Source organism: Belonocnema kinseyi, chromosome 8 (genome assembly GCF_010883055.1).
Source record: "Belonocnema kinseyi isolate 2016_QV_RU_SX_M_011 chromosome 8, B_treatae_v1, whole genome shotgun sequence".
Taxonomy (NCBI): Eukaryota; Metazoa; Arthropoda; class Insecta; order Hymenoptera; family Cynipidae; genus Belonocnema; species Belonocnema kinseyi.
Genome location: NC_046664.1, coordinates 18880839 through 18901363, shown reverse-complemented (window position 1 = coordinate 18901363; position 20525 = coordinate 18880839). Strand labels below are relative to the sequence as shown.

At 28.6% G+C, this 20525-nt stretch overlaps 1 protein-coding gene across 3 annotated transcripts in view; it reads left to right on the top strand.

The window, feature by feature from the left end:
• Positions 1–3335, top strand: part of LOC117178166 — a 25521-nt gene extending 22186 nt beyond the window's left edge. For all 3 annotated transcript variants that reach the window (XM_033369446.1, XM_033369445.1, XM_033369444.1), the window contains one exon: positions 1546–3335. In XM_033369446.1, the coding sequence (XP_033225337.1) occupies positions 1546–3192 (1647 nt within the window). In that variant the 3' untranslated portion in view covers positions 3193–3335. The remainder of the gene's footprint in view (positions 1–1545) is intronic.
• The last annotated feature ends 17190 nt before the right edge of the window (positions 3336–20525 follow it).

Here is a 20525-nt window from a genome sequence, read left to right as displayed (position 1 = left end):
AAAGAATTTTAAAATGCAGTTTTAATGGCTTAAAAAATTTAAAATAAGAAGCTTTCAAAATCGAAGATTTTTTTATAAAAAACAAGGTGGCCGCTGGTCCGGGAATTTTACGCATTTTTAGAAGAAAAATATGCCCAAGTTCGATTTTAACAGTTTTTAAAATAATTGAAGTGCAGTAAATAAATGCAGTAAATATAAATAAATTTTTTTTAAAATTGATTAGTAACCCGTTTAATTTGAAATTTCTTAATGTAGAAAATAATTAATATTTAGCAATATTTCATTGTTCACTTAAGACGAGTCAATTGGAACCAAATATTTAAAAAAGAACAATTTTAAACTGAATTGTTTTACATAGAAAGCTTTGAATCTCTAAAATTTCGAAGAGCTTTTAAACTTTTAGTTACAATTTTAATTTTACTATTTGAAAAGTTTTCAATTTTTAACATTTTTTTCAGAACTGTTGAATATATTTGAAATTTAATCGAATTTTTCCTACAATTTTTGAAAATTCTGCAAATTAAAAAAAAATCCTTAAAATCATCCATAATTTTTCAAAGTAAAAAATCATTCTCAATTTTCCTAAGAATTTTAAGAAAACTTTTTATTTTTTTAAAGTCTTTCACAATTCTTAAACAAATTCTAAATTTTTTATTTGAAATCTACAAATATCTACATTTTATTTTAAATTCAGGTGTAAGTATTTGAAATTGTTTCAAATTCTAAATTAAATTCGAATCTTTTTAAAACTTCAAAATATCTCTTAAAATTACTTTCAGGATTTTCTAAAAGTTATAGAAAAAATTCAATTGATTTTGAAATATATTTAAAAGTTACGAAAACAAATAAAAAAATTATTTTGAATTTGGAAAAATTCAAAACCACTTATAGATTTTTCAAGATTTTCAAATAAAATTTTAAAGCTTGTAAAGGCAGCATAAATTATTTAAAAGTAAAATAATTTAACTTCTAATTTAAAAACTGTTAAATTAAAAAAGTAAAATTTTAAATGTGTCTAGGTTAAAATTTCTTGAAATAATATAATTTTGAACATTTTAAAAGTTTATTGCTTGATTCCTTAATTTAGAGTATTGAAAATGTTATCCTGGATTTATATTTTTGAAACCTAATCTGAATCACAATTTTTGAATTGAAACACTTTTAAACTTTAATTTTATTAGTTTGGAATTCAGGGGTTCCACTTTGAATGCTTAAATTGATTGTTTATTGCTTATTATTTTAAATGAAAAAATGTTTAGAATATAGTTTAATTTTTTAAATTTCATTGACCGTGACAGTGTATTTTGTTCATCTAAAACCGAGTTGACTTTCCTATCTCCTTTATATCAAATTATATAAAAATAAAATTTCCGTGAAAAAATTGCCCCAAATCTATTTCCCCTCCCTTGAGCTTCATTTGTGCACTCATCCCTGATTGTTTCTAACCGCGAAATGACCTGCAATTTTTGTATCTAATTAAAACGTCCACCCTGATAACCCTGTCAATTTATGGCGATAATAAAAATTGTGCCCTCTGATTGGCAGGTTGCCGAAGATGATGAGGACGTAGACATTGAGGACGACAGTCAACTGAACGTGACCGAATCCGAGCCCATGAACCTGGTGGACCCAGTCGTAGAGGCTAAATCGCAGCAGGAAATCGAGAGCAGGACACCCGATCCTCTCGATGTCGACCTTTACAGATGTGCGACCTGCCTCGAACTCTTCCAGAAGAAGGAAGACCTGACAAAGCACATGACCACTCACGAGAAACGTCCCGCTCGTCAAGAGTGTCCCTGTGGAAAAACGTTCCGAGGAGCACAAACTTTTCTCACCCACGTCCAAGAGTACCATCCTCTCTGGCTTCAGTGCGGCTACTGCGACGCGTCCTTTCTCAATAGCAAGGAATATTCCTCGCACAGTTGCGACGTCAATCAGGGCAAGGATTTCCACGATCTGCAGGATGTGACCTGTCACTGTTGCCAGTCGAAAGTCAAGATGGCCAATTTTGACGCTCACGTGAAACGTGAACACTTGGTGCCCCAGGCGCCCTATCTGTGCTACTACTGTAAAATGCGATTCTTCAATGGCATTCAGAGAAGAGCGCACTTGACCAAAGACCACATCAGACCCTCGTGTCGAGTCTGCGGGAAAACCTTGCGCTTTGACTATGCAGCCAAACACGAGGCTTATCACGACGGGCTTGGTTATCCCTGTCACATTTGCAAGAAAGCCTTTACCACGGCAAAACTTGCAAACAGTCACAAATTGGAGGTTCACGTGAGGGAGGATGAGGAGTGCGAGATTTGTCACAAGCTCATCAGTCACCGACACATGCGCTATCATGTGCGAATGCACTCGAACCGGGACAGTTGTAAAGTTTGCAAGAAGGGCTTTACGAATAATCGCACCTTGCAGGATCACATTGATCTGGTTCATGGCAATGATTATCCGTTTGTCAAGTGCAGCAAATGCGAGCTCTCCTTCACTTCCGAGAGGTATCTCAAGCGACATTACACTCAGGATGGATGCAAGAGTAGTGCGAGTGTCGCGGAAAGTGGTGAGGCGGAGGAAAGCGATGAGGCCGAGAGTAAGGAGAGTGAGTCGGAGGATGTGGACGTTACAGAAGAGGAGAAGGAAGTCAAGGAGGTGAAGGAGCCGTCGGAAAAAGATGCCGCGGAGAAGAAAGCTTTGGAGGAGGAAAAGGAAAAGGAAACTGATGAGGTGAATGTAACTTCAGACGAGAAAGAGGCGGAAGAAGTGGAAAAAGCTGGTGGGCCGGACACTGATGTCACCGAAACTGGTGAGCTCAATGTAACTTCAGATAAGAAAGAAACGGACAAATCTGATTTGGCGGAAACTGATGAGTTGAATGTAACGTCAGAAGGAAAAGAGGTGGAACTGGAAAAATCTGATTTGGTAGAAGCTGAAACAAAAAAAATTGAGGATAAAGAAGTGGAGATGATGGAAACTGATGAGAGCCCAATTAAGGAAGCTGATGAGCAAATTTCGCCGGATAATCCGTCTTTGGAGAAGGAGGGAACTTTGGAGTCGAAGGAAAATTTGGAGACAGAGGACGAGAAGACGGAGAGCCAAGCAAATTTGGAAAAGGAAATTGGTGAGACGAAAGAAACGGCTGACAAAGAGATTCCGACAGAAGGAATTCTAAATGAGAAACAGGTTGAGTCGTAAATTTTCTTTAGTTTGAAAATCGAGGATATTGGATAATGTAGACATTCATTATTAATTTAGACTGACATCTATTTTTATTCATTTATTTATTTTTTCTGAACGAACAAACTTTATGATTGGAAAAAAACGTCTCAAAGAGAACTGAACTTTGTGATCGGAGAGGAAGTGAAACATATTTTGATTATTTAGTTGTTTTTTTTTTTTTTTTTTTATTTATCTGAAGATTTTTACCGCTAAAAGAGATTTTAAAGAAGCTAGACTCAGTTATAGACATTTTAGGGGGCCATCCATAAATTTGGTAACAAAGTTTTTGCCTTTTTCTTTATTAATTGTTTTCAGTCGTTTATTTATTTAATTAAATTTTGTTACTTGCAACCTGAGATATCAGAATTATTAAATAACAATTATGTGTTTAAAATCATATGTTTTGTTTACTTGTAGATTTATGCAATTATTTAATATTGGTAATGCATTTTTCACAAGTGTTTGACAAAATCAGTTAGGTTTAGATTTTTAATAATAATTTAGAAGATAGAAACCCTTTTATAAAGGTTTTTAATACTTTTATTCACTAAATAGTGCAAAGCTCGATAAATTGAAAAAAAAAATTGTAATGATTTTCAAATATCCGAAAATCTTAAAGTTTTGAAATTTCATCAAAATATTTGAAATTTCGCAAAGTTGTATGAAATTTGATAATGTTACATTAACATTTTCTAATTTTTTGAAAATTCCGTGAAATATTTTGAAATATCTTGGAATTTTCTTTAAGCTTTTGAAAAATCTTTGGAATCTTTTCAAATATCCTAAATTATTTTTAAAAAATTGAAATATATTAAACAAAATTTAATCTTTTGAAGTCTCAATTTTTGTGAATAAATTCTTTCAAATTTAATTTGTATTATAAAATTCCTTGAAATCCCGACAAGTTACATGAAATTTGATATTTCTTGAAATCCGTTGGAATATTTGAGATTCAGGAAAATTACTTCAAAAACTCTTTTTAAGAGCCTTTAAAATTCCTTAAAATTACAGGAATCTTGGGGGATCTGCAAAAATCAATTCCAAATCCCTGAGATTTTTTTTTTAATATCCTGAAACTTTATAGGTCCCGTAAAATTTTTCCGAATCTACAAAAATTCTAGAAAAAAAAAATTAAAAATAGAATACAATTTTTTCAAATCCCTTAAAATCATTATACTTGGAATTTTTTTAATATCTTGAAAATTCCTGGGAATTTTTTAAAATATCGTAAATTATTTGAAATCTTTTGACTCCACTTGCATTTTTTTAATTTCCTGAAAATTCCTTGGTATATTTTTAATTATTGTAGATTTTTTTATATTCTTTGAAATCTATGGAAATTTATTTGAAATTTATTCTTCAACATTTTTTTTAAATATTATAAATCTTTCGGAATTCTAGGGATTCCTTTAAAACCGAATGACATTTTTTTTCAAATCGCTTAAAATCATTATCCTTGGAATTTTTTGAATCTATTTAAAAATCATTGGTATTCTTTAAAATGCAGTAAATTATTCCAAATCTTTTGAAACCTGCAAATTTTTAAGTTTTTGAAAAATCCTTGTAATATTTTTAATTATTATAAATTTTTTCTATTTTTTGAATTCTATTGAAATTTATTTGAATCTTTTACAATTTTTTAATATCTCTTCCAATGTTTGAAATATTTTGAAATTCAGCCATTTTTGCGAATAAATTATTTAAAATTTCTTTAAAATATTATAAATCTTCTGGAATTCTAGGGATTTCTTTAAAACCGCACGGCATACATTACATTAATTCAAATCTCTTAAATTTTGTTTAAATATCCTAAAACCTAATAGGTTCTATAAAATCCTTCCTGTTTCAAAATTCTTTAAAACCGCCTGAAATTTTTGCAAAACCTTTAAAATTATTTTTCATGCACTTTTTTTAAACTTTGGAAAAATTTTTGGAATCCTCTTAAATACCATAAATTCTTTGAAAAATATTTAAATTCATTTTTATCATTTAAAATATATCTTTTTAAAAAATGGTAAATACTCGGAAATTTATTTAAATCCGTTGAAAATTTTCGTCCGAATTTTTTGAAATATCTTAAAACTCTTAAAATGTGTTAAAATTCTTGAAATCGTTCGAAATCCCTAAATTTTTGTGAATAAATTCTTTTAAATTTTATTAATATATTATAAAATGCAAACCCCTTAAAATTATTATTCTTGCACTTTTTCTAAGCTCTAGAAAAATTCTTAGAATCTTTTAAAATACCATAAATTCTTTCAAATTCTTTGAAATTTATTTAAATGAATATGAATCATTTAAAATATGCTGAAATATTTTTTTAAAATAGTTAATATTTGGAAATCCCTTGAAAATTCCTTCAGAATTTTTAAAAATATTCTAAAACCGTATAGGTCCCATAAAATGTTTCTGAATATTCCAAAATTCTAGGAATTTCTTTAAAATAAAAATAAAATAAAGGAGAACAAAAATTGTTAATGCTTGAAATCCTTAAAAATTTATCAATTTTTGGGAATAAATTCTTGGAATTTTCATTGAAATATGATAAAAATCCGTTGAAAATCCTTTAAGATCATTATGCTAGCAACTTTTGGATCTATAAAAACCCCTAGAAAAATTTTTAAAATATAGTATATTATTTCAAATATTTTTAAAACCCTTGCAAATTTTGAAGTTTTTTTAAAAATTTTTTGAAATATTTTTAAATCCCATAAAATCTTTATCTGAAATCTATGTAAATTCCTAAAATCTTTTGAAATCCCTCAATTTTTGTTAATAAATTATTTTAAATTTAATTAATATATGATAAAATACCTTAAAATGCGTTACAAATCTCTTAAATTTTGTTTAAATATCCGAAATCCTAATAGTTTCTATAAAATCCTTTCTTTTCCAAAATTCTTTTAAAACGCCTGAAATTTTTGCAAACTTTTAAAATCCCATAAATTCTTTCATATTCTTTGAAATCTATTTAAATGAATTTGATTCATTTAAAATATGATGAAACCTTTTTAAAAATGGTGAATATTTGGAAATTGCTTGAAATCCGTTGAAAATTCCTTCAGAATTTTAAAAAATATTCTAAAACCTTATAGGTCCTATCCAATTCTTACAAATCTTTCGAGATTCTTCAAAATAAAAATAAAATAAAGGAGAAAAAAATTGTTAATGTTTGACATTCTTTAAATTTCATCAATTTTTTGGAATAAATTGAAAATCTCAAAAAAATCTTTCCAATTCTTTCGAGATTTTAGGAAATCCTTAAAAACTGCATTAAATTTTTTCAATTCCCTTAAAATCATCCTTGGAATTTTTTGAATCAATAATTCTTTAAAATACAGTAATTTATATCAAATCTGTTGAAAACCCTTGCAATTTTTTAATTTTTTGAAATATTTTTAAATATAATAAAATCTTAGTCTGAAATCTATTTAAACTCTTGAAATATTTTGAAATCTTTCAATTTTGTTGAGAATTTTGTTGTAATTTTTATTAAGATATTACAAAATCCCTTGAAATACGTTATAAATCTCTTAATTTTTGTTTAAATATCCTAAAACTTTACAGATTCTATAAAATTCCTGCTTTTCCGAAATTCTTTAAAAACGCTTGAAATTTTTGCAAAATCCTTAAAATGATTATTCTTGCTTTTTTTTAAGCTATGGAAAAATTCTTGGAAACTTTTAAAACTTCATCAATTCTTTGACATTCTTTGAAATATATTTAAATTCATTTTTATCATTTAAAATATGATGAAATCTTTTTTAAAATGTTTAATATTTGGAAATTCATTGAAATCGGTTGAAAATTCTTTCAGAATTTTTAAAAAAATATTCTAAAACCTTATAGGTTCCATACAATTCTTCTAAATCTTTCGAGATTCTTTAAAATAAAAAAGTCCTTCAAAATTTGTCAATTTTTGGCTATAAATTCTTTGAAATTTCATAAAAATATTATAAAAATCCCTTGAAATCCGTTAAAAATTTCTTCAGAATTTTTTCGAATATCCGAAAAACCTCATAGGTCCCATAAAATCTTTCCGAATATTCCAAAATTCTAGGAAAATCTTTAAAATAAAAATATAATAAAGGAGAAAACATAGTTAATGTTTGAAATCCTTAAAAATTCGTCAATTTTTGACAATAAATTCTGTGAAATTTCATTATTCTAGGAATGTATTTAAAATTAAAATGAAATAAAGGAGAAAAAAATTGTTAACGTTTGAAATCCTTAAAAATTCGTCAATTTTTGGCAATAAATTCTTAGAAATTTCATTAAAACGTTATAAAATCCCTTCAAATTCGTTGAAAATTCCTTCAGAAATTTTTGATATATTCTAAAACATTATAGGTCCCATAAAATCTTTCCGAATATTCCAAAATTCTAGGAAATTCCTTAAAATATTTAAAATCAAAATAAAATAAAGGAGAAAAAATAGTTAATGTTTGAAATCCTTAAAAATTCGTCAATTTTTGACAATAAATTCTGTGAAATTTCATTATTCTAGGAATGTATTTAAAATTAAAATAAAATAAAGGAGAAAAAAATTGTTAACGTTTGAAATCCTTAAAAATTCGTCAATTTTTGGCAATAAATTCTTCGAAATTTCATTAAAACGTTATAAAATCCCTTCAAATTCGTTGAAAATTCCTTCAGAAATTTTTGATATATTCTAAAACATTATAGGTCCCATAAAATCTTTCCGAATATTCCAAAATTCTAGGAAATTCTTTAAAATATTTAAAATCAAAATAAAATAAAGGAGAAAAAATAGTTAATGTTTGAAATCCTTCAAAATTCGTCAATTTTTGACAAATTCTGTGAAATTTCATTATTCTAGGAATGTATTTAAAATTAAAATGAAATAAAGAAGAAAAAAATTGTTAACGTTTGAAATCCTTAAAAATTCGTCAATTTTTGGCAATAAATTCTTAGAAATTTCATTAAAACGTTATAAAATCCCTTCAAATTCGTTGAAAATTCCTTCAGAAATTTTTGATATATCCTAAAACATTATAGGTCCCATAAAATCTTTCCGAATATTCCAAAATTCTAGGAAATTCTTTAAAATATTTAAAATAAACTAAAGGAGAAAAATAGTTAATGTTTGAAGTCCTTAAAAATTCGTCAATTTTTGGCTATAAATTCTTTGAAATTTCATAAAAATATTATAAAAATCCCTTGAAATCCGTTTAAAATTCCTTCATAAATTTTTTAAATATCCTAAAATGTTTAGGTCCCATAAAATCTTTCCAAATCTTCAGATATTCTAGGAAATTCTTCAAAACTGCGTGAAATTGAAAACCCTTGAAATAATTATTATTTTTTTTAACTCTAGAAAATTTCTTGAAATTATTTAAAATACCATAAAAATTATTTTAAATCTTTTAAAATCCCTTGTAATTTTTTCAAGTTTTCAACAACTCCTTGGAATATTTTTAAATAACATACGATCTTTATAATCCATTGATATTTTTTCATATTCTCGAAATCTATTGAAATTCCTTAGAATCTTTTCTAATGTCCGAAAATCTTTTTTAAACATGGTTAATGTTTGCAAATACCATGAAATAATTTAAAGTACCTTCAAATTATTAGATAAAATTATAGATTTAAAATATAAATTTAATAGAATGAAAATTATAAATAAATTCTATTATAAAATCCCGTAAAATTACATGAAAATCTGATGGTGTCCTTTGAAATATTTAAAGTTCTATGAAATTCTTTGTTATTGTGGAAAATTCATTAATATACGTTGAAATTTCAAAAATCTTACTTTAACCCGATAAACTTAAAAAATTGTTGATGTCAAAAATGGTTAAAAACTACTTTGTTTTTATCGATATTTATTTTACAAAATTATGAAAAGAGCCAAAAAAATTAATCTAATTATGCCGATTGAAGTTTTTTTTCTTCTATTTTTTTTTGTTAGCTAATTTTATGGATGGCTCCTTGCGGGCAATATTTGAAGAATATTTTGATTTAGACTGTCTGGAAGTGAGTTTTGACTCGATAAGAAAATGAAGCTCAATTTGAAGCGAGTTGGAGAAACATTGATTGAGAACGTGGTTGTTCAAAATGATCCGTTATTTGGAATAATAATCAGTGTCCTGTTTATTTCGTGAAGATTTGTTGAACTCTGGAGTTTGTTATAAATTTAGCAAAATGAGTATAAGACGGACAAAGTGATTCTATTTGTATAAGATAGGCCGTCAAATGCCATAGTATTGTATGCCTGACTTTGAAAATGATTAACTAAATAATACAATAATTAATTAATTAACCCTCACAGCCTAAACTGGGTATAGTATACCCGGACGATATTTTTGGCTCGCTATATAATTGTTTCAGTTTTGTGGAAATATTTATAGCAATATGTTGAATTCATCTGATTAATTTTATAATATTGATTTTTGTGCAACTTTAAGCTATAGTTTAACAAATAAAAAATCCCAAAACGTTAATCTAAACCAGAGATATTGAAGTCTAGACTGAGAGGGTTAATTTGTAATTGAGAGAAGCGCGAGAGCTAGGCATGTAATTAATTGCGGTCTGTGTAAGATTGTTATGTTAAGTATAATTTAAGGAATGTGGTTGACGACGATTTTGATGGTGATTTTTATCAATTTGGAGAAAAAGGTTGAGCCTACTGACTGAGAAAAATCACCGGTGAAATCATTTATCAAATGGTCTGTACATAATTCTTAACATTAATGACACCAAAGTAAAATGTTGCTGGTATCAGTAGTCTTTATGCATCGAAAACTACGAGTCCTTTTTGAATTTTTTCGATTTCATTTTTCCATCTAGCAAGTTTTATGTCATTTTTTACTCAAGTAAGTTTCGGAAATGCTGATCCTTTTTTTGTTTAATAGAAAGAAAAAAAAGCAAAGGAAAAGGGAAATTTGAAGACAAGATTGTGTCAAATTTTGAATTGGATATTGCTTATTGATTTTTTTTCTCGAGATCGACTTTGTTGCGTCTTGTTGAACTTGCAGAAATAATTAAAATTCTTTCATTTTCCTTATTATTTTCAAAATAGTGTTTATGTTGACTACGACGTTTAAATATTGATCCGTTTTTAAGAAACTCTTTTAGGAAAATAGGGATCATGCATAAAATTAATAATAAGCCGCTGATGTAGAGCGATATAAATATTTTTTTTATAAACGTGTATATGTAGGAGGTTGTCTGTAAATAAATTGCGTTTATTGTGAAAATACTTATTATGTTGAAAATATTTCTTTTATTCGCCCTTTTCTAGTTTTCAAAGTTGCCGGGAAACCGGGAATTTATTTACAAATTTTCAGAAGAAAAATCTGTCCAGGTTCAATTTCAACAGTTTTTAAAATAATTAGTTGAATTGAAACCTTTTTTAATTATGATATCATTCAGTTTTCAATGCATTATTCAAAGATCTTTTACTTAAAAAATTCTTCATTTTAGATTTTTATTTTTAATTTAAAGAATTTTAAAGTGCAGTCTTGTAGATTTACACAACTAAAAATTAAAAGCGTTTCAAGTTGAAAAATTTTGATAAAGGACAGTATAATTTTATCAACTGTAAATATAAATAAATAATTTTTAAATGGATTTGTACTTTAACCCTTAAATTGCATACATGGTAAAAATCACGGTAAAGTGCATCGTGGGTGTTCTAAACCCCAGCGTATTTAATCATGTATTTTTTGACTCCTGTTGAATATTTTGTCACAATAAAATTAACCGATATAGTTTGAGGTATCTTTTATAAGGTAGAGTTGATTTTATAGCCATTTATTTATTTTAAGTTTGTTACAATAAATTACTGAAAAAAGGTGATAAAGTGGGTTTTTTACTTAGAAATTCATATCTTACGCAATTTTAATTATTTTAACCTAAAAATGTATGGCTGTACTTTTGAAATATTGCAATTTCATGAAAAATATTGCAACGTCGGTGCTTTCAAAAAAGTTATTGCGCAGCTGAAAAGTCAATTTTATGATAAAATGATGAATCACATTTTTTGCTTTTAAATTGACTTATTATAAAAATTGAGAAATTTTGACACGTAATACTATAAGAATACAATAAATTAAAGAGACATATAACTAAATTTTGACAATGATATTTTATTTAACACATCCAGTCTGCTCTCGCATAACGCGCTGCTGTAAGTTATAAGCCATCTACAAAGGAAAAAAGTATGAAGTAATCGAGAAAAAAATTATTTCACTTCATGTGATATACTTGCGTTAGAAAGTAAACAAAAATCAACAAAATTTGCGCCAAAATTACTTTTTTTACTCACTAAGTGCACACTGGGTGTTTAAGACCCCAACGATTTTTTCACCTCCAGCTTCAGCAGCTGCTACTAGTAGACTGACGCTTGACGCTAAAGCTAGATGGCGACACTTACTCAATTTTTTCGAATTAAGTATGGTTTACAAGAGTTTGAAAATTGCTTAGGGTCTGGACACCCACAATGCACTCAAAGGGTTAACTATTAAAAAATAATTTATTCGCCGCTGGAAAAGGGAAGCTGGCAATTTTCGGAAACAGGGAGTTTTACACAATTAAAAAAAAATACATGAAACTTTGATTTCAACTGTTTTTTTAATAATTAGTTAAATTGTTTTCTTTTTCAATTATGATATTATTCAGTTTAGAATGCATAATTCGAAAATCTTCCACTTTAAAAATTTTCCACATTAGATTCTTCATTTTTAAGTTTACGTTTTAATTTAAAGAATTTTAAAATGCAGTTTTGAAAACTTAACAATTAAAAATTATAAGAATTGACAATCGAAGATTTTTTATGAAAAGCATTTTTAATTGTTTATATACTATTTTCAATTTTAAGGTAATTTCAAAATAATGTATTCAGAATCATAGGCTTTCATTAAATTTGAAATATTATTTCAGTCTAAAATATTCCATTTTTAAACCGTTCAATTTGAAATATGTTAATTAAGAAAAAGAAAAAATTGTTTTATATTTAGAGATATCTGACTCTTCATTTAAAATCAGCAATTATAAATTAGATATTGAAAACTAAACAAAAAAACTAAACTTTGAACGTTAAAATTTTAATTGTTATATTACAATTTTTTAAATTGTTATATTACCATTTTTTTTTATTTTTAAGTCAAAATTTTGAATTTTTATCCATAAATAACAATTGAACGCCCATTATTCTTAGAAAAATCTAAGTAAATTAAACAGATATTTAGAAACGATGGAGAAATTCAAAATTATTTGAATTGAAATTATTTTTAAATGATTTCATTGATTCTTTAATATGGTGCATTGAAAATCATAACGCGCATTTATATTTTCCGAACTGCATCTGAATCTTTGAACTCTATAATTGATAAAAATTAAAAAATTTTAATACGTTTAAATTATTGAAAATTTGAAAGCAAAATTTGGAGTTGAAAAACTTTTAAACTTCAATTTTAAAATTTCAAAGTTCAAGAGTTACATTTTTAGTAGTTTATTTTTTAGCTCAGTTTTTATTACTTCAAATGGAAAATTTTTTGGCTTCAGTGTTCGATTTTTTAAATTTCATGGACCGTGAAAAATGTTTGTGATTTGGGAAAGACCGGAAATTTTGTTCTATTACTAATGGCAGGGTGGAGGAGTATTAAAGGTGTTGTACTGGAACGTAGCAGGGGTAAAGAAGAAAGATGAGGATTTCTGGAGGTATATTCAGGAATTTGATGTGATTGGACTGGTAGAGACGTGGGTAGAGAGAAAGGAATGGGATATAGTAGAGCGAAAGTTGCCAAGGGGGTATAGGTGGAGGTTACAGGAGGCGGCCAAAGTAAAAAGGAAAGGAAGGGCTAGTGGAGGAATTATAACAGGGGTTAGAGATGGATTAGAGGAAGAAGTTCATGGAGAGGGGGAGGGCGTGCAAATGAGGGTTGTAAAGATAGGAGGGGCGATGTATAAGTTTGTGACTGTGTAAAATAAGGATGGAATAGAACGGATTAAAGAAAGTGTAGAAAACTTACTAGGAGAGAGAGAGATGAGGGTTTAGTGGTAATGGGGGGGGGGGGGGCGGAGACTTTAATGCGAGAATTGGGCGGGAAGGGGGCCTATACCGGGAAGGGGAGAGCTTTGAAAGAAAATCGAAGGATAAGATAATAAATAAAGAGGGGGAGATTCTAAGAGACTGGATGGAGGATAGAGGGTGGGCGGTGGCGAATGGCATGGTAAAAGCGGACGAAGTAGGAGAATACACGTATGTGAGTAAGAGGGGTGTATCGGTGATAGACTATGTGATTATGAATATGCAAGGGTGGGAGGAGATAGAGAAATTCGCAGTGGAAAGGTGGGTGGAATCAGACCATCAGCCATTAAGTTTGTGGATACAGGGGGAGGCTGGCGAAAGGCAGGGTGGGGAAGAAGGGTCGTTAGGGGAGAGGGTTCCGTGAACGAGAGAGGCGATAGAGAAGTGTCAGGAGCAGTTGGGCAACGTAAGCTTTGAGGGGGAGTCGGTGAACGAGATATGGGAGGATCTGCAAGAGAAAGTGAAAGGTTGTGTGCAAAAGAAGGTATTTAGGAAGAAGAAGAAAGGAATGGTGAAGCCGTGGTGGGATAGAGAATGTAAAATGATAAAGAGAAAGGTGAAAAAGAAGTACAGGATGTGGAAGGAAGGAACCGCAAAAAGGGAGGAGTACGTAGAAATGAGGAAGGAGTTTAGGGCGATGTGTAAGAAGAAAGAGCAGGAAAAAGAAAAAGAACTGCAAGAGGAGTTGAGAAGTGTTAAGACAGAAAGGGACGTTTGGAAGATAATTAATAGGTTTAGGAAACGTATGGTGGGGATAAATGAGAAGATAGGGAGCGACGAATGGAGAAAATTTTTTAAGGATTCATTTCAGGGGTCAGATACACGAAAGATGGATGAGAGGATTAGAAGAACGAGGGAGGTAGATGGAGAGGAGCTGAACGACGAGGAGATAGAGAAGCAAATAGGGAAATTGAAAAAATCTAAGGCAGCAAGGATGGACGGGATAGAGAACGAAGCGTGGCTGTTTGGCATAGAAGAGTTAAGGTAGAGGCTGAAGGGGGTAGTGAAAAAAGTATGGAGGTGGGAGGGATTCCTAAGAGGGTGGAGGGAGGGGTTGATCGTACCACTGTATAAGAAAGGGGATAGGGAGAGGCAGGAAAATTATAGAGGAATTACGCTCATGAATACTGCGTACAAAATATACGCTATGGTGTTAGTAGATAAGCTGCGCAAGGATGTTGAGGGGAAAGGAATATTGCCGGAGACCCAGGCGGGCTTTAGAGAGGGAGAAGGAATACTATTGACAATATTTACGTCTTGCAACACGTGGTGGATAGAGAACTAACCAAAAAGGGTGCCAAAGTGTACGCGTTTTTTGGTAGATCTAAAGAGCGCGTTCCCTTCGGTAGATAGAGGGAAGAGCGAGGAGGGAGGTTGTGGGAGGCAATGCAAGAGAGGAGAGTGAAGAGGGTCCTGATCGAAAGGATAAGGGAGGTATATGCGGAGACAAAAGATAGGGTGAGAGGAGGGGAGGGAATCTTTGAGGAATTCTGGGTGGATAGGAGGTTGAGGCAAGGGTGCCCACTTAGCCCAAAGCGTTTTGCAGTTTTGATCGCGGATATGGAAAGTAAGCTAGCGACCGGAGTGGTAGGAGGAGTCTGGATATGGTCACTAGCATATGCAGATGACATAGTGCTGCTGGCAAAGAGCGAAGAGGCGTTAAAGGAGATGATGAAGAGATTGAGAAGATATTTGGACAAAAACAGGCTAGACTTAAATGCGGACATGTCGAAGGTTATGGTGTTCAGGAAGGGAGGTGGGAGAGATAGGGGAGGGGAGTGGAAGTAGAAGGGAAAAGCGGTACAGGAGGTGAAAGAGTTTGTGTACTTGGGCTTCCTGTTTCGAAGGAATAGGGGAGTGGATGGTCCTATAAAAGAGAGGGTGAGAAGGGCAAATGTGGTGACGAGGCAGGTGTAGGAGCTGGGGGAGAGGTTGTTCGCAGATGATTTTGTAAGGAGAATGAAATTGTTTGATTCGTTAGTGTGAGAATGAGATGAGGTTGCATGAAAGGTTATAATAGGTTCTGGCTTTCTAGAGAGAAGAGAATGTGTGAACCGTGCGGGAAAGGGGAAGCAAAAGTTGAGCACTGGTTGGAGGAGTGTGAAGAGGTGGAAGGGAGTGAGATAAGCATGGAGGTATTGTTGCATGAAAGGGGGGACAAATGGCATTAGCATGGGTGAAGGGGGTGTTGGGTAAGATGGAGAAAAAGAGAAAGAAGAAGGAAGAGGAATGGAGAAGGAAAGATTGTAAATAAGAGAGGAAGTAGATGTAAGAAAAATGTAATTATTGTAAATAGCAGTTAAGTATTAGGTGTTAGCCGTGGAGGCAGAGGCTGGTAATGACAGGCATAGCGATAAAAGAGAGAAATGCGTGCGAGGCTAGGCGAGGCGGAGCGGGGAAGGTTAGGCTATAGAAACGAGCGGATTAGCTACAAGGTGTAAATGGATGGTGCTTTGTAAGAAACAGTTGTAAAAAAATTTTGTAAAAAAATGGAAGTGTAAGCAAATCAATTTTTTAAGGCCAGCAGGCCGAAAAATAAACGTTTATCTATCTAATAAAAAATCTTTTACTCAAAAAAGTTTCCATTTTATATTTATATTTTTAAACTTACATTTTTAATTTAAACAATTTTGAATTGCTGTCTTTAAAGTAGAAAATTTTGGATAAAAAACATTTGCATTTAATAAATAAATAAACAAATTGTTTAATGGATCTATACTTTAAGTATTAAAAAGTAAACAAAAAACGATCTGAAAAAACGATTTTCAATCAGTTTAAATTTTAAGAGTTTTCAGATTTTAATGTTAAAAATTAAGCGGTTTCAATTTGAAAGTCCCGATCAATAAAAAAATGTAATAATATATTCTTGATTAAAGACTTTTAATAAATTAAAAATATTTTTTCAGTCTAAAATATTCAATTTTGAAACTATTCAATTTGAAATGTTTGAATTAAGAAAAATATGAACTATTAAATATTCGGCAATATTTGAATGTTTATTTAATACAAGTAAATTGAAAGCAAATATTTAAAAGTAAACAATTTTAGATCGAATTTTTTGACATAAAGCCTGGAATCGTTAAAATTTCGAAGAGCCTTTAAACTTTGAACGTTACGATTTTAATTGTGGCATTTGAAAAATGTTTAATTTGTAACTAAAATTGTTGAATTTTGATGTATAAAATTGTTGTTTTTGAAAAATATTTAACTTGCAAGCGAAATTTTTAAATTTTTATGTACAATTTAGAAATGAACATTTCTAGAAGAAAATGGAGTAGTTTTTGAGAGATATTCAGGAGTTTTGAAAAGATTCAAAATTAGCATGCAAAATTTAAGAAGTTTCTTTAAAATCTTCCAAAATCTTGTTTGAAAATTTTGTAAATCTCCTGAAACCTTTGCAAGTATTCTCTTTAAAAAAATTTAAAAAATAAAAACATATTTTCAATTTTCCTAAGTATCTTTAAAAATTTTTTTTTATTCTTTTGAAGCCTTTCACAATTCTTGAAAAGATTCTAATTTTTTTGTTTAAAATCTGCGAAAAATCTATATTTTATTTTAAACTAGGCTTTTATTTCAAGATTTAATTCAAATTTTGCCTACCAATAATAAATGTTCAATTATTATTTATACAGCCAAATTTTAAGGAAATTTTCTGAAATTTGCAGGATTTCCTCAAAATTATAGTAAAAATTAAATTAATTTTTACAGATATTTAGAAGTTCTGGAAAATTTTCCAAAATAATTTTAAATTTGAAACAAATTTAAAATAACTTCTAGATTTTTCAAGATTTTGAAGCTTTCCAAGGATGTTTAAACGATTTAAAAAGAAAATAATTGAATTTCTAATTTAAGAAGTATTCATTAAATTTTTTTATTCAATTTTTCAATATTTAATGTTTCTAACTTAAAATTCATTAAAACTATATAATTTTGATTTGCAGATCAGTTTTTACTACCTCAAATCGACATTTTTTTAGCTTTGATGTTCGATTTTTTAAATTTCATTGACCGTGAAAAATATTTGCGAACCGGAAAATGACCAGGAAATTATTTCGTCGATTAAAACGGCCTCCCTGAATTTGAAATTTTTTAATCAAGAAAAAGAATAATTATTTAATATTCAGCAATATTTAACCGTAAATTTAAGACGAGTAAATTAAAGCGAAATATTTAAAAGTAAGTAATTTGAAAGTTCATTGTTTGACATAGAAAGCTTTGAATTCTTACAATTTTGAAAAGCTTTTAAACGTTAAAACATTTATGGTCCTATTTCAAAAATATTTAATTTGTAAGCATTGTTGACTTTTTCTGTAGAAATAATAATTGATCACTTATTATTTGTAGAATAAATTTGAGTAAGTTCAAGAGATATTTAGAAGTTTTGAAAAGATTCAAAAATAATTTCAAACTTAATATTATGTGAAGTAATTTAAACAAAGTGTGTGAATTTTTTTTCAGAATTTCTAAACATATTTTAAAATGAATGAAATCTTTCCTACAATTTTTAGAAAATCCTACAAATTAAAAAAAAATCCTCAAAATCTTCTAGGTTCTTTCTTGACTGTTCTGGAAATCTCTTAAAATCTTTATGAATGGTAATGTAGAAATATTATGTAGAAGTTCTGAAAAAATTTCAAAAATGATTTCAAATTTGAACAAAATTCAAAACGACATCGAGATTTTTCCAGATTTTGAAATAAAACTTTAAAGCTTTTAAAGAATGCTTACACTATTTAAAATTAAAATAATTTAAATTATAATTTAAGAACTTTTAAGTAACATTTAAAAATTTTTTTAAATGTTTCTAGCCAAAAATAACTTAATAATATGATTTTGAAATTTTTTCAAGTTTATTGATTGATTCTTTATTTTAGAATATTGAAAATGTTAACGTGGGTTTATATTTTTGGAACTGAATCGAAATTTTTGTACTCTATAATTTATGAATGAATACAAAATTTTTAAATTGAAAAACTTTTATACTTCAATTTTAAAAGTTCAAAATTCAAGGCTTCCACTTTAAATGCTTTAATTTTTTGTTTATTTTTTGTTACTTAAAATGGAAAAATGTTTAGAAAAGAGTTCGATTTTTAAAATTTTATTCTACCTACAGGATATTACATTGTACGTTTTAATTTTTAATTTAAAGAATTTTAAAATGCAGTCTTGAATGCTTAAACAATTAAAAATCAAAAGCGTTTGAAGTTGAAAATTTTTGATAAAACATATTTTTATTTTATGCACTGTAAATATGAATAAATTATTTTCAAAATGAATCTTTACTTTAAGTATTAAAAGTGAACAACAATTTTTATTATTATTATTTATTTATTTAAATTATTTATTTATTTTTTGTTATTTCTAGTGGAAAAATGTTTAGCTTTAGAGTTCCAATTTTTCAATTTTATTGGCCGTGAAAAATGTTTGCGAACCGGGAAATGATCGGGAATTTTTTTCTTGGATTAAAACGACCATACTGAAAGACTTTTAGTTTGAAATTTTTTATTTTTAATTTCTCGTTTTTAGATTTGGGTGATCCAAAAATTCGATTTTTTTCGAAATTTGAGTTGATTGCCTCTCAAAGAATAATCAAGGAATAATTTTCCTTGTATATAGCTAATCATTTTTAAATATGTATATCTATACTTAATGAGAGAAACAATTTTTTTCATTCTAAGAAAAACCTTCTAAATTTTTTTCTCTGAGATTTTTTAGCTGACCGGGAATTTTACGAGTGTTAAAAAAAAAGTCTGTCCAAGTTCGATTTCAACAGTGTTTTAAATAACTAAAGTGTAGTCTTGAAGATTTAAACAATTAAAAAGGTTGAAGATAAATTTTTTTGATAAAAAACAGTTTTATATTATCAACTTTAAATATAAATAAATAAATTTTTTTAAACGCATCTGTACTTCAAGCATAAAAAACTGAACAATAATTTATTTGACAGAAAGATTCTAAATCCGTTCAAAATTTGAGAATTTGCAGATTGTAACTGTTTTAATTTGAAAATCCTAATGATTAAATTAAAGCGTTTTATTAAATTTAAAATGTTGTTTCAGTCTAAAATATTTAATTTTTAATCAAATCAATTTGAAGTTTTTTAATTAAACAAAATAATAGCTATTTAATATTTAGAAATATTTTACTGTTCATTTACGACGAGTAAATTGAAACCAAATATCTGAAAATAAACAATTTGAAACTGAATTGTTTAACATTGAAAGCCTTCAAACGTTACAATTTTGAAGAGCTTTTAAATATTGATCGATACCATTTTAATGGTTCTGTTTGAAAAATGTTTATTTTATGAGTGAAATTGTTAAATTTGTAGGTATATCTAACAGTTGAACACTTATTATTTGTAGAAAAAAATTGAAATTATTTTAAAGAATTTTAACGAAGTGTGCCCAAGTGCGAAGTCACATACGGCCCAACATTGGCCCATAATCGGCAAAAATATTGCTGAAGCTCGGCTGCCATTATCGCGCCAATGACGGAATGATAACTATGGCCTGCACTTGGCAGCCAAGGTTTGGCTGCCATTGTCGGGCCAACACTGGATACGGTCTAAGGATATGACAAAAAAAATATTTAAAAAATAAATATTAATTGATTGCGAGTACTTTGAATATAAATATTAATGGTCTTGTTTAGATTAAATACATACATTTCATTTTGAACATTATATTACAAATAAAATTTCTAACACTACGGGGTATCGAACCTACATCTATCCTTCCTAAATATAAAAACTCGTAACCTCCATTAGTAGCGCATGGAGGCTGAATCTGACATAGTGGATTTAATCACGTAATTTATGGCGACTGGCGACCTCTGTTTTAAATGTATAGAATTAATCGAACTTAAAACTAGATTTCTACCTTTATCGATCGCCAAGAATTATTTTAATTTGTGTCTTTATTTTCACTTGCAATAACAGCTGTTATTTTTAATTATACATTTTCAATTGGTAAATTTATTATATTAATGTTTTAATTATGTTAAAGATTTAATGTTTGAAGAACTTATTATTTTTAGATTAAAATGAAGCTATTTAAACTATTTAATATTGGAGCTATATCAATTCTAAATTTTACATAATTGAGTCATAAAATTTTTTTTTTTTTCACGTTTTAGTTATAATAATAATATTTTCATGAGTTCTATATTAGCAAATTATAAAGGTTAATAATATTATTTTATACATGCTTATAATTTTTTATACTAATATTATATTCATATTTCATATTTT